Source organism: Haliotis cracherodii, unplaced genomic scaffold (assembly GCF_022045235.1).
Source record: "Haliotis cracherodii isolate W230 unplaced genomic scaffold, xgHalCrac1.p SCAF_1, whole genome shotgun sequence".
Classification (NCBI taxonomy): Eukaryota; Metazoa; Mollusca; class Gastropoda; order Lepetellida; family Haliotidae; genus Haliotis; species Haliotis cracherodii.
In genome coordinates, this window is record NW_027266264.1 from 12010448 (window position 1) to 12026714 (window position 16267).

The 16267-nt window shown below is 34.6% G+C and overlaps 1 protein-coding gene across 4 annotated transcripts in view; it reads right to left on the reverse strand.

Moving 5' to 3' along the window:
- The window catches only part of LOC139472709 (uncharacterized), a 72366-nt gene that overhangs the window by 17970 nt on the left and 38129 nt on the right, over positions 1-16267 (reverse strand). Inside the window, exon 1 of one of the 4 annotated variants that reach the window (XM_071255202.1) lies at positions 14436-14516. The exons of 2 other annotated variants lie outside the window; for them this stretch is intronic. In XM_071255202.1, the coding sequence (XP_071111303.1) occupies positions 14436-14440 (5 nt within the window). In that variant the 5' untranslated portion in view covers positions 14441-14516. Of the gene's footprint in view, positions 1-10640; positions 11303-14435; positions 14517-16267 lie in introns of those variants that run through there. One more of the 4 variants, XM_071255163.1, reaches the window with a different exon arrangement.

Here is a 16267-nt window from a genome sequence, read left to right on the forward strand (position 1 = left end):
TGCATTCAACTGAGCATTGAAAACCCATAAACACCTACATCTGCTGCACTAACAAGAATATTTAAATATTGCAACAAAATATGTCAGACAGTTCATTGACAATAGCACACAAGCCATCAAATAACAATTGGTAGAGCTCCTGAAAATAGATATATTGGACATAGCTGGGAATGTCGTAAAGCTAATCATCTCAAGCATCTTGTTTGAATTTCATCTAAGTTTGTTCTGAATGCTGATATGTTGACTTGCTATGTATAATATGCTTCCTCCCCATAAGCAATCTCTCACTTAACTCATTTAATTTAAGCGTTGAAGGTTTGAAACACACTAAGAAAATAAAATCAATAATAAATTCGCAATATTTCTTTTTACACAAAATACATATTCAAACAGAACTTTAATTAATTTAATCCTATCAATAGCATATTTGAAATGCATAAAGATCAGATACACAAATCTTGTTGCCATCACATATTTCTACTTGTTCAGGAAATTATTTCTTAGCAAAACAAAGCCCACAAATTTTAGCAGTTTATTCCTACAGGTATGCCAGATGGTTAAGCAATCACGAAAATGCCAGTGGTCAAAGGATGCAGGGCTTACATAACGTTAAGGGCACCACTCCCTAGGCTAGCAACTGGTCAGGAGATAAACAGCCCATAAAAGGGCAGTAGTGGTGATGTTTTACTAGATAAGACACATAACACTGCAAGCCCAGGCATTGAAATGACCAGTGTTAGGTAACAGGACCATAAAAACTCTCCCTCGGCTATCCTGAGGGCAGGGCAGCTAAGTGCACACAAATCATTTCTGGCATCTATATTCCTGTGATTAAAAGCATGTCCAAGATAAAATTTACTGTTAAAGACATCCTTGACCCTTCTGAATAGTTAGTTTTCAATAATAGGTGTTGAGGTGATAGTGTTTACGTAAGAAATAATCTCTGTAATTATTCTGGCAATAAAACTGTTGACAGCAAACACTGGGTGCATGGGGCCCTTCAGGAACTCACATACAACTAAAATCATCCGATATATCAACGTTATCTTGGCATAGATAATAACCCAGTCAACATGAACTTATCATATCATATCATATCACTGAATTTATACCAAGATCCTTGAAGAATAGTTTTAACTCATTTTAAATGATAATTCATTTCAAAAATATGTCCAATTACAATTTTCTAATTTAAATATCAAAACATAAGAAAACAGTAAAAAAATGTTAACATTTTGGAGAACAGTAAAGTTGGAAGAGAGTCAAGAAAGCATTTATACTGAGAGCATCGGAGAGGCGCAACATCCAAACTGATCCCACCGTATGATGTCTAACTTAGATCAGCGGAATATTTAAGTCTAATGATTAATTTATCATGACCAAATTGGGTGGGACTGATGCTGCAGCTTTTCTTGACCAATGGACACTTAGAAGCTAGAACGACCTGTATACTCACTCCGATACTATTCCTGCCACCTTTTTCAGCTGTAGGCTCTCACACACAATGAAGAAAACAAATGCAAATCATATTTAAATTTGATTTGGTACAAGATACTAAGAAAGCTGCCAAATTTACGTTAGCTAATTTTGTATGGCAATTTTTGCAGCTTTATCACAGGAAACACTGCTGCTTATTTGAAGGAAGTGGCCGCAGTGCCATGAACAAAATACGGAGAATATTTCCTGATCAAGACGAGTATTTTCCTGATATTTTCCTTGTCTGCCAGGACACAGTGTTGCCTCCTTGATACCATTCAGGCTTGTGGCAGAATAATCTATCATAAACAGTGATGTGCTTTTGCACTCTGGTCAAGTTCTTTTAATCAGAAAAAATACATCATCCATTTATCTTCATAATTTGTTTATAAAGGATTATTATGTTGTTAATGTAATGACAATCTTAATATGTGCAACAGTTTTCTTACTAATTTCTACAGCACGATTTTACGCCTTTTTCAAATAAAAACGTTTTCAAAACTTTTTATTGTACCTTTTTAAATTAGAAACACAATGTCTAAGAGCTTGATTAAATAAATTTGAAAAAATTATAGATACTACTCACAGGGTCCTTATTTTGGCATGATGGATCCTCGATCTTTGATTAAACATGTTGTGAAGATTTGTGATGTTATATCAAATAAATGCAACCAAACAGAATGTCAACAGCAATGACTTTCCCCAGTGGATTGTCAATCAGAATAATATGTACTCCTGATGAATAATTCATCTTACTCTTCCTACCAATACATTTTTGTGACAATATACACAGTGAATAAGTAATATTACCAGCAATATCTTAACAAATGATGGGAATGCTGGTGTGGGGAGGATGTGAATGGAGAAAAGGTCTATACATAAGCGAGACTGATCATTTATGAAATGGTGGAATAATTCATCTTGGCTATTGATGGTGTTGTTTTTAGGTGTCACTGACACCCTGGCTCTCGCTACCCTGATTCAGGGATGGAATGACTACCAGCAAAGTCACACAGCTCATTATCAGCAGAAATGTTTGGTCTTTTCAGGTATGGAAGTGTTTGGAAAATGATATACACTGTGTATTGAATACTAAACACACACTGACATTCTCGGACTCAAATATGCTGGCCCCGTCAATCAAAGGATGTAACATTAGCTAATGCCATCTCTAAATTTTTAAAGAAAGTAAATTTTTGTTATTCCCTTCAACAATTCCCATACATGTTTTGAAAATAGAAACATGAACTTCTTTTATTAAACATTCTTTTCCCTTTTTCTCCCTACAATCAAATATTTAATCAAGAACATACTAGCTATTCATCAAAGCAGTGATGAGGAGTTTATCAATATGAAAATTAATTCATTTTTATCCAGTGATATAAATCAAGATCAACGAAGTCCATTGTTATTCCCGAGATCTCCCTTTTCTCGCCCTTTCATGCTCATCAGTATCTGTTTCATCCATACTTCATCCTATGAGATCCCTTATAGCAAGTTAGCTTCTCAAGTTTCAATCTCCTTTCATAAAGGCATATGCTGCAACATTGAAACACTATCCCTTGTAAATATCACATCATACATGAAGCTCTCCAGAGCAATGTCTTTTGTCTAGAAGATCACCCAGTACCTCCCACCTTCTTTATTCCTACATAATAGAGCAGATGATCACTTGGAGGGTTCGCCTATAGGATTTACCTATCTCACAATAAACAGCTTGAATAAAGCCATGGGCCTGTGGCGGAACAAGTGATTGTTAGAGAGGAGTGTGATAAGCGAGCGGGAAGCTTCATAGAGCAGCTAGGGTTTTTTACCCTTGAAAGCTGAAAAGATACTGGGAATGAATTTATAATGATACCAACCGCTTGAGAAATAAAAGATAAATTTAATGAGAATTTGTTACTTTAATAACAGGTTGGTTCTTAACAGATATTACATAATGTATGTGATTTGGTTTGAGTGAAAGGCACCAGAAAACAAAACTGATTCAATTTTTAGAAACAACAGTCCGATTCGATTCTTGGTTGATGCTCTTCAAAAGGTTTTGTTCTTGTTCTTTGTCAAAATATGAGAGTATTTATACAAATTGAACATAAACACTAAATCCCTTTATTTTGTCCTGATTTGGACAAATTTTCAATACAGACATGTGTATGTAAATATAGATGTATCATCCAATCTTACAATCACACTTATATAAGCTCTTCTCTCACTGTGGCTGTATCCCCCCGTTCTCCCTTTCTCTTCCCCCTCCCTCCTTTCTACATAACTCCTCCCAGTACATCCTTCAACCTCCCTCTCCAAGCCCTGGGAATTTCACCATAAGTAACAGGACCCACTTGGACTCTGTATATCTCCATTTGCAAGCTCTGGTTCTTCATTACCATTAATACTGTTTTGCATAGGTCAAAGTTAGCGGTCAGCTTTGAAATCTGATCCTATGTTACAGCATGGCGGACTGACCATGCATGTGGAAAGTAGATATACTGGGACAGACCGGGGTCTTCATTCGCCAGGCTGTCGTTAGGGCCTCTAGACGATGATTAGTTCAAGATTTATTTCATATTTCCCTACTTAAATACATTAATAATCATTAAACTTGACTGACTATCATAAAGAATATCATTTCACCCCTAATGACAATAAATCATTGGATATATTCATATATTAATCATCCTGACTTAGCTTGCATATTCATATCAAAATAATCTTCCTTAATGAAATATATCATGACATTTGAAAGAAATGGATGTTCAATCGATATATTTATTGATTAATGTATCTATCTTTTTTATATTACCTTCCCTTTCCAAGTATCTGCGCAAAACTTTATGACAAACAGGATCTACTTCAAGTTTGTATTTCACAAACTGCACTTTAATATTAAACATCCTGTTAAGTTCTCATGATGACTTGTCACATTATAAACAATTAACATAACATTGAGTCTGTGACATGCTTCTCTGTTGTTACACCTAAACAAGCCCTTTTCCTAGCAGCTTTCAGGAAAAGCTTTCACAGAACTGTAACAGGACTTCACATTTATAAGCATTCTTTTAAACTAATTGAATATCACATTCCGTGAATCATATCCTCTCACGTTTTGTGTATATGTTTATCAATTCTTATTATCAATGTCTCTGAAATAAATAGGTTTATTATTTGAAACAGGTATAAATGTCATATTATTGAAATACTATGGAGGAATAGCAGGAACATGAAACAAGAAAAAGGAAAGATTATGAACAGCTATGGGGGAAAAAATCAACTCAACAAACGTTTTGGTCAACAGGATGACTCATGTTATTTTGGTCACGAAACATGGGCCAGAAAAGTGACCAGTGGCGAGAGAGCGCCAGTACTCATTATTCATGACATTTATGGTAATAACAGCAAAATAATATTAGAGCTGTGACATTGGGAGCATGTCTTGACTAAAACATAGGGCCTACGTGACCAAACAAGCCTTATCATGTTAGTACTTTTCAACTGATAATTTTACTGTATTTAACATGCATAACTCTATGCTGGAACATCTGTGGAATAACTTGATGCTTTGTCCTACTCTGGTGCTAAAGGAATATGTACATTGGTGGAAATAAATAACTCTAGCAATTGTGACAAGAATGTCATTGACACATTTTCTAAAGGCTTTAATGGTGTAATTCTGCCTAGAAAAAATGATAATCCAATAGAATCAAAATCTTCCCTTTGATGTTCCTATCATCTATCAACAAAACATGAAGAAAACGTTTTCACAAACTCATACATACATGATCAACTCTCTGGCACATCGGTGTAATTGTAGTTAAAATGTTAAAATCAACATATGCACCCATTCCTGTGGGAGAGTGTGAGCAAGACCTGTAGTGTTCTACACAAGCTGACCCATAGGCTAAAGTTTATGCAGCACTCATATCTTATTTAGGAGTAACATGACATATGGCCAGGTCATTTTTATGCATTTACAGCTATTGTGATGTAACTTTGGCCAAACAATGAGCTAACACAATCACTGTCCCTGCTCTGGCCTTATCACTGAGAGTTTTACAACAGGGGACAGATGGTTACACCCAATAAATCTTGGGCATCCATTCACAAATTCAAGGAAGTTACAAGATTTGTATATGGGATAATTAGGACCAATTGAATTTTATAAATAAAAAGGAGTTAATTACTGTAAATGTTTTTATTGTAAAAAAAATTGTCGTGAAAGTATCATTGAAAAATTTATTCATATTACGTTTCAACACTTCTTTTTTATCGCAGACACTTATTCATAAGAGGGAAAAAAAAGGACATGCAAATTACCTCTACTGTTTGAGCTTATGTAAGCATCTTTTTACACCTGATGAAGATGGAGTAAGTTTCTGTGTACACTTTCATATATTTAGATTTCCTGATCCTCTAAATAATCCAACATTTCAGAAACCAGGTTTTCTACCTGTCAGACCATATAGTCCTTGCTTATTTAGAAAAGTTATATTGCGTGTACCTATACTGTCTGTCATCAATAGTATTGTAGAACTATTTGAGGAAAGACCATCACCTGTTCTGAGACAAAGTAGTCAGAATCGGCACCCTATGACTGAACATGACATCAGGGACAGATGGTTGCTATAGACAAGGTTTTTACCTCCACACAAAGCCCAGGGAGACCTAGAGAGCCCCAGGGACTGTGATGTAACCCGGGAGGGGGAGCACCCCTATTATCTCTGTGTCCCTCCCCCTATTATCAGGCCATCCATCAAGCCAGTGCACTGACCATCTGCAACTGGCATCATCTGCATCTCTCATTACTGTTGTTTGGACAAAGCAGGACCACTGACAGAAATTCATTTACTTAATACACGCAATGGGGTCGTCTTACACAAATAAACAAGGGGCTGACATGCCTCATCTCCTAGACCCTGTAGTGACAGTGTTGTACACGTTTAGAGTGACAGGTTACAGCCTAGGTCTTTAAATTACTATTACCACTGTTAGTTCTTCTAAATCATGATACAGAATCTTTAAATTTTCTTCACATTTTTCAGATGATGATCATGTTTAAGTTAAATGACAAACTCTTTCCATAATCTTTAGATATCTCTGCTAAAACCTTAACTCATTCTTCACATTTTCTTTTATTAATAAGATATAAACTTATTCTTTTTTTCAACTACAATAAACTATGTATAACTTTAAGGTGACTAACAAGTTATGAACAAAATAACAACTGTGAACCAGATAGAAACTAGTTGGTATTTTAGATAACTGACAATTCACAATCTGTGTCATTGTTGAGAAGAAGAATGATTGTTACCTTCTTCAAAATAGATTCGTCCCTATTATCAATCAGACTGTTACAGGCAGTTACTCATCACCAGAAAGGATGACATAACCTGTTAGGCATGTCAAGTCCAACAGTGATGTACATGTCAGAAGATTCACTTGTCCCCATCGGAAATTAACGACATTTCATCCCGCTGTTCATTTTCAAGTTGTACTCACTTTATCAAAGCAGCAGCAGCAATAAACAACTTGTGACATGAACATGAATATACTTGTACATGTCAAGGTCTCCACTGGTGGTGCTTTTCCCTAATTAATGAGTCTACATATCACTGTCTTAATTGAATGCATTTGGGTGTCAAGAAATATGGACATCTTCAATCCTCTGGTGTTGTGAGTTATGCAATGTCTTCTTAACTAGTAGAACTTGATTGACACAGGCAATTCACAAAGTCAACCACATGATTTCAACTATGACAAGTATATTATGAGAACAAAGTGACACTATGTCTTCAGTTATGCTTTCACAACTCAGACTTTGAACCTACGTTTTTAATTATACTCATATATATTTCTGGGAGAAAATAATAGATATTGGGAAATATATGCTATCGGAACTATTGTATGCAGAGCTTTTAACTAGGAACATTAATCAGCAGTCTTATAGGTCATTTTTCTATCCCTTATTTGCGTATTTATGCAGCATAAATGATGCATTCAGGCATAATATATCTGCATAAATGAAGCAAATATAGATGAGAAAGATTCCTTTCTCCTAAAAGCTCCATAAATGAGATATTCCATCAAGTCAGCCTGGCAGCCTGGAGTTTCTGTATAACGAGGTGCTTGTCAGCAAACAAAATGTTATAAAGAGGGGTGGTCAGTTATTACATGGCTGGACATGCAGGCCCCTCATGAAATATTCAGTTTCCCCCTCCCCCTCTCTCCCCCATGTAATCCAACCAGCCCTATCTCCCTCCCAATGGCTATCACAGCTGACAGCACATTTTTCTCTCTGACAGATTATGTAATACTACAGAGACAGTTAACCCACGACCTGCTAACTACAGTCAAACAACTTGCTAGGAATGTTTAGATTGTTTATGGAAAGAATTCTCGGAATCTGGAATGTAGGTTTATTGCATGGTTGATCCATAAAACAAACAAATGATAAAACACATCCATTAAATCTGTTAAGTAGATCTTATAAATCTCTTTTTCATACATTTGCAAGTTTATATGAAATATGAAATGACATTACAGCAAAATAATGCTGTTTCGTGAATGTTTTCCTGATTAAATGAGATAAACAATCACTTTCCCTCCTTCTTCAGCCAACAGTTCTGACCTGTATACAAGAAATAAGCCATGAGGTGAGCTTCTCATCAAATCTTACATCAGCTGAACTTATCACAAGCTTGCAGAATTTAGTGTTTACTTTGCTTAATGTAGTGTGGTTTCTTCACTCAGATATTATGCAACATTATTTCACAGCATTAACACTTTCCCCCTTACTAATTTCATTCATTTTCTTCAAAGCCCCCTACACATGTTCCCTGTATGTTTATGGAGAACTCAACTTCAAAGAAAGCAAGGAACACTTCGCATAATAACATCAAAATAATGGAACATGAAGGTTATGAATTTAGCAGGTTGATGAATTATGCACAACCTTCCATACAAATGTCTGCTGGCAGCAAAGGGTTAAAGTGCACTTTTGTTGCCAGGGTACTTGAGGGAATCCCTTTATGAATATTTCCCAAGTTAATCTGAGAGAGCATGCAATTACTAACACTCACAGAACCTGATTACATCACTACACAGAGAGGATACAGCATTCAACAGCTCAGATAATTGGCCAGATGTTAATTAACCCCCTAAAAAGTGATCATATTCTTTCTGGATGACAGGAGTGTAGTTATATACCATCTGTCAGTGGAGGAGGAAATGTGCTTAGCTCGCCATGGGTTAATCCTCTGACGTAAGGGCTTGAGCGTGATCACTTTAACACTCTGGGCTCACACAATATTCTTCAGCCTTTTTACAAACATGACATAATGTGGCAAATTCCACAGAAATTGATGTTAAATATTTGAACAGTGTATTTTTGTGATAGCTTTTGAAAGAATGATTGAAAGGATTAATCTTAGTTGATATAAAAAGATTTGAGGGTGAATGTCATGAGGAAAAGTGAAAAAAATAAATAAAGTAGAATAAATTTGTTGACCCTTAAAATAACATGATTAAGTCCTGTAAAAATAATTACAGAAAAAAATTTTTTTAGATCCTACAAAGTTGATAATTACATTGCCTTTCAATTATTACTGGACTTATCAGCTTTTTGTTGATAAGAAATTTAGAGTAATTTATTACAACATGCTTTTTTCTGCATTGTTTCATTCCAGACAGATTAATAGAGGGGCATCTGATATTTTCACATAATTTAAGAACAGTTACAGCAGTTTTGCTGATTAAAAGTAAAAGTGCTTTTTTATAAGACAAGTGGGTTTTGAGTTCTCATATTTTAACCTTATCTAACAATATTGTATGTCTTTATTTTATCATAAACCAGTGCATTTAACAGCAGGGCTAACTTTAAGGGATATATAATTAAACATCTTATCAATATGATTATAAATGTTCTTTCTATTAAAAGAAAATCACAAAATATGAATTCTTCATAAATAGATTATAATGAATGTACTGATGGTTATTTAATATCTCTTTGATAATACATTAAGAACCTGTCATAGAGATATCATATAAATTTGATTTTCATAAGCTTTTCTTAGAAAATCCATATCAAATTGTAATATGCATAGACTCATATCAAATAATACATTATAATTGCAAAAGGATTAAGCAATTGGATGTCTTGATGAATTCTATCTCTAATATTAATATCTTTTATCAGTTACTGTATAATACATGTCAGGTAGTGTGGTCAGACATGATATTAAAATTAATTTTTGTACTATAAATTCATCTTCAACTTTTACAGTTTTAACCTTGAAAAAAAACATATAAACTATGTTTATTTTCTACAAATCTTAATGTTTTTATAAAAAGAATTCAGCTTATTCCCACCCCAAAACAGGCCTTATCTAACTTGTAGTTGAACTTACAGCTCACCCATTAAAATACATGTATGTGCAAATGTAAGAAGCAATTTTTACCACAAGTCTTATGTGCATGAAACTCTGTACAGTTTATTTATTTCATGACTACACTATATGATGTATGTTTTAGATGATAACATACAAAAATAAGAATGAGTCCTCTATACATCTACTGCTGCCAAAGAACAAAACCATTTAAATTAAATAACATTCAGAATAAATATGAAACAAATAAATTATTTGAAAATACACAAGTATAAATTGTTTGAACATTCTCATTTGCTGCACATATATTAGTAAAACTAAGCATACATCCACTCTTAATTATTTTATTCAGAGACCCTATCAGTTAAAAAAAAAAATGGTCTCTGTTTTATATTAGCAGAAAAAAAAACATGCTTACATGCTTTAATTTATATGTCTGGTTTTTATGACTAAAATATTCTTGGAAACAAAATAGCAGTGATTTGATCCATGGGGTCATAACAGATGTCAATAAAGCTGCATTTGTCTTGCACTTTTGCAAAAATGTTAACAATACAGAATAAATAGAACATCATTCAAATACATTTGATAAATTCAGATAATTCTTGAAAAGATTTCATTTTAAACCATGCCAGGAATCAAAACAACTGCTAAAAACACGGACTCAAATAAAAGCTCAACTAAACTCGTGTGAACATGAACATAAACCGAACCATCCATTCACTCGAGTGGACAACAAGAATTCTCTCCAGCATATACTTGCAAAGTAACGTGATGCATCCTTACCCATGCCATGATGTGTCTTTGCTGCTATAGTCACTAAAAATGTCCTTCATTTTGACAGTGGTCAGTGTTTTTCTGCAACTTCCTAGGTCAATGACGGAACTGTCCAGGCTGTTTACATGGCACAATCTAGCCACTGGTCATCCACAAGCTTTGGCTCTCTGACCATCCTTCCATCATCAACCAGAACAAAAAAATATGTTTGAGTAATGTCCAGTGTTCCTGTCCAGAGACTGTAATCAGCTGTCCAGGCTAGTGGTCAGCCTTGTGTCCATCTATCTATCTCCCTCAGTCAGCCAGCTCAGCCCAGCCGGCCAACAGCCATAAATAATGAGCAATAGCTGACCACTGGCTAGTGACTATAGCATCGTATTCACCAGTGGTGTTATTGCTGCATATACCACACTGACTGACCACTGGGCTCCTGCCTGCTTGGCTATCTCTGCTGGTGTTCTTGTGTGGTGCAGGGCCAACACTTGTAGTAGTGGAATACGTGTTTTATTCCCTAACTGACCGCTCGGTACTGACCACTGTTTTTAACGGAAACAGCTCTGTTGACTCGCTTCGACCACCTGACCAGTGGTCACTTTGGTGTACAAGGAGATAACAGCACCTTTCCAAACACAACTGAAGAATGTTTAACAAACGAAGCAGATGACACCTTCTTTCCCTGATTAAGAATGAAATCAAAAGCCGATTGCGATATATCTACGTCTATTGGCCGGAAAAGACGTCAGTTGACAGGATGCAATAGCTACTGCTGTACGATGCTACTCTAACCCAAGTCACTCCACAATAGGAAATATTTTTAACATCACTGCATTGACCAGTCACATGACTTCAAGCTGATAACAATATGACATAACCGTCTCTCTTATCAGTGGTCACTGCTCTGGTCAGTTCAACATTGTGACCACTACATTGCTCCCACCAAAAAACACCCCAGGACATGCCACTTGACCAGAACAAGCCTGATTTATTGCACCTTTTTATTTACTCAAAGCAAACATTAACTCCACTAGGAAAAATCCCCAAATTACAGCACTCAGAGTTAATCTATCACACCTACCCAGTTATTGTGAAGCCTAAGGCACATATCACCTCCTGTATTGTATAGAGCAGGCTTACAAAGGACCTATCATTGAGCTCAATGCAAATCTCATCTAGTGGAAAAATTGAAATGAAAAACTTTATCATGATGATCCACCCCATAGGGTGAAAATCTGCTGCCATGTTGACAGATGGTATGCTGTATAATTATCTTACATACTAGGACATTTTTCAAACCTACATGTTCCATACTAAACCTAAACAGAAATATCTAATGTTCAGCATAAGACAAATCACACGTCTTATTCCAAAACATATATGTTGAGGGTACTGTATAATTTATTTTTGTCATTTTCAGCTTCTTTTCTCTGATGATACCAGTTAGTTCTTCAATTACATTAAATTTAATAGAACACAAATAATTTAAAGTACTTACACAAATGTTTAAAGAAATTACTTCAAAATTCAAATTCATTTTTAAGATATGTAAGACTCAACAAATTCTGTTAATTAATCAAGACAAAATATGATCAATAACTAATATGGAATACAACCTATAGAAAATTGGCCAGTAAACAGATGCACGTTACCGCTAGCGCCTAAAATGTTCTCTACTCACCACGGAAATCCACTCCTCATTATGTCCATTGTAGAGGAATGTACGTTAATGTTTGTACCTATTGTCTATATGTCTTGCTTGTGAATCAAAGATGAATTGATGATGAGAAGCTAAGCAAGTCGACTCACATTCAATACAGGCTCTTCTGTTGTCCTCCCCCCACATAAAAATGCCTTTATATGTTGCAAATGTCACTCACTCCAGCAGACTGGAAGGCTTTCTTTGAAATATATGACATGATTTTATCCTTCAAAATGTGAAATGGCCATTTATGTCCCTTGCATCAATTAGATGTGGAAACCAATATACTCTGAAGGTGATCGCCTAGCAGATGGATTTTCACAATTTCTACATTTTTTGACACTATTGGGGAAATGTTTATTAGGCCTGAAATTCTAGAAAGAGGGTACAGTGTCATTATGATGATTGGTCATTAGCAGGACTTCTAGTTACTGAGACTAGAAATAAACGAAATGACAGTTGGCAAAATATTCATTTAATAAGGACAGGATAGAACAATGTCATTTCTAATAGAATATGTCAGACATACTCCAAGTCATGAAAACTCTGTATATGAAACCCAAAACAATGCAATATATTAGTTTAGAGCAAATGTGGGTGAAAATGTAATTTTGTCTATGATTTCTTGTGGACATTTTCAATTTCTTTGTCTTAATAGACTAATAAGAAATATCTAAAGGCCAATTCTACTCACTATGCATCTCAGGGTGTTAAGACCACTAATTATACATTTTAGATGAAAAATATTAACAATGATAAGATATCAGTTATTGTCCCACCAGCATGATTAACAAGACAAATCAAATTAAAAATAAAATTGATTAAGAACTGAGAAAGTCAATGGAAATGTAAGTCTAGACATATAAGGGTATCTTGCAGTTTATTACATAACTGCCTGCTTATTGATATGATATTTCATAATCATCTTTCTCTAATTCAGTTAAAATAAAATGTTCTTAACATTAAGACAAAGGACATCAATTTGCAACTATTTTCAGGATGTCATATTGAAGAAATGAATTTTCTTTGGATTATTTTTACAAACACGGCATCAAATCTTATACCTATCAAAATGAAAGTAGTATTACATTTTTGAACTAGACATTGAAAAACAGCTCAACATCAAGTTTAACATGGAACTACATACAAAAATGATGCATGGTTAATGCTTCTTCCTTATATTAAGGTTTGCGAAAAGAAAAATCTATTTATTTCCTCATAATAATGACTGTAAAAACATCAAATCCTACATATTCCTTCCTCTGTTGTTTTGTGTATGTCGTGAATATTCACATATTGCTTTTTCTGAAAATATCCTGAAATTTGATGAGAAACATATAAAATGTTCATGTCAATATGAGAGTAATGTGTCAGCTAAGTATGGACCATTACTCGAGTTGGTTGTTATCCATCTCAATTCTGACTTGATTATTACAATGGAATAATGTAATAAATACATATACAAATAATACTGTACACTGTTTCTGGCATATTATTATTTTATTTTCAATATATCCTTGGGACGCTGACAACAGTGGTAATAACACAGCACCTGTTGCATTTTCACCATCACAAACATACTTTTTTATTACTCCGAAGACATTTATTTCTCATAACATCAGTCAAAAATAATTTTCTACATTTTATATTTTCATCATTAGTAAATATAAAATGTCAATGCAAGAGAATATCCAATCTCAATTATCCAACAAAACAGATTCCATTGGGGGGAAAAGGCAAAATACAAATGTAGCCGTGAAAAATATATGAATGGATCACTGAAAACCAGTGATGACACCAGGTGTTCGCACAAAGGGTACCCAATGTTTTGTGGGACTATCCTCTCATTGATGTTATATTATCAATGCTGCTAGGCAAGAACATCATAACAATGCCCAACCCAACATGTACCGTGTACTGTAATGGAAATACTGTTTCACTGAATAACATATTTCATAATAACCGGCTCAAATTAGTTGTATTAACAAAACCCTGTTGAAAAATCCACTTGGGAAATATCTTAACTAATATATATAGAACTTGTATTTGAAAATTAGTAAGAAACAAAATGAAACAAGTGATTATTCTTAACCAAGCCATCACTATACCTCATTGTTATTCGTCAAGAGATTTCAAACTGATGAAAGGTGGTTTGACTTTCTCCATCCGTTGTGTTGAATGTAGATGAAACCTGCCTGATATGACAAATAAGTTTGTGACGGAAGATAAAAGTCCTTGAACACCACTCCCCTTGCTTGTACACTGTCAGAGGAACAAAACATATCTCAGCTGATTGAAGCTATGTTGAGGCCCACTTAGGGTTGCAGCAACGTGGCCGATGAACACCCGAGTAGCCAAACCCTCATTCCCCAAATAGTACTTGTCTGTGAAAGAAGACTTTGAGGTTTATGAGCAGAAAAACATAGCAATACTTAAATATAACTATTTACTGAAAATGAATAGTAGTAGTAGATTGTTTTGTCCACTGTTGGAGGATGATTGAATCACTTATCAAGGTTGTTGTCCTTGGTTGTTTAGATGAAACCTAAGAATGCTTTTCCCTTCAAAATGTCGTACATTGCTTTTGGGAACTTCAAATAGGCAGAATATTAACCACTGTGTGTCCCACAGACCAAGATTCCGAGGCAACATAACAACTTGTCAATATTCATGAAATCATTACAACTCTTAAAGATTAAATGGAATGTATACCATAATAAGAAAAATGATACATATGCATAACTACTTTCTACCACTAGTACAGAAGCATAATTTCACAATTTCGTTTTTTTTACTTTTTATAATATTATCTTATAATTGAAAAATGTAATACAAACCTTATATTGTAATAAAGTAAAAAAAATAGTTATCACAATTAATTGAAAATAGAATGATAAATGAGCAGCCTTAAGGCTAATTGTTCAAACAGGATCTCCTGAACAGTCTAATTTTGTCATATTCATGTTTTTAGTGTCTCATGAATAGTGTTCCAAGTTTCAAAAATTAATTATCACATAATAATATCCACAGATATCCTTAGAAATAACACTGACATTTCAATTTTTATGACTTTGTAATAATATCAATGTGTCATCATATCAATTCTTTTTACATTTTGATATTCCCCTAGAGCTTTTCAAACATTATCATTGATATCTCAAATACAAATATCCAATAATCTTCAGTGTAATGGACATAAAAGGACAGAAATCTCCATTGAAGCTGTGATTGTTATCCACAGTTTATTCTTGTAACTGTAGTCAATCATATAATCAAAGCAATAAAGCTGATTAGTTTCATTAAGAAACATATACAAACAGATATTAAAATCCTACCAGAAACATTTTACTACTAAAACAGGTCTTGTTTTCAGCCTGTCAAACCATTAACTTATTTAAGTTCACACATTTGTTTCACGGTCATTAAGTTACTTGGGATTTGATAATTTAAGATTTCAGTTACTTTCAGCATTCTTAGCTACAACCTGACTACACCCCATTGTCTTCTGACTATAACTGAAAATGAAATTCAATCCAAAAATATCAATTTCCGCAAACACAGGTATGAACTATTCACGGATTAGCCTGCAAACTTTAACCCTAGTACAAAACAATGTCAAAGTCCCGTGTGCATCTTATTCAATAACAGCCCAGATTCCTGGCTACTGTAACATTTCCCAACCTTCACAGGCCTCAAGTGACATCATAGACCGAAGGAACCTTGGACTCAATCAGCACGGACAGGCTTACACAAAATAGGATATACACCTCTTAACAATGGGATATAGACCCTTATCCCTGTTTTTAAATGCGTTATCATCAGACTACCATATTTGTAAGGAGACGGAGCACACTACGAAATCAACATGGGTCAAAGGTCATCAGAAGATGCAACAGGGAGTGACATCCCTCCTGAACTGTATTTGTTTCCGAATCCGATC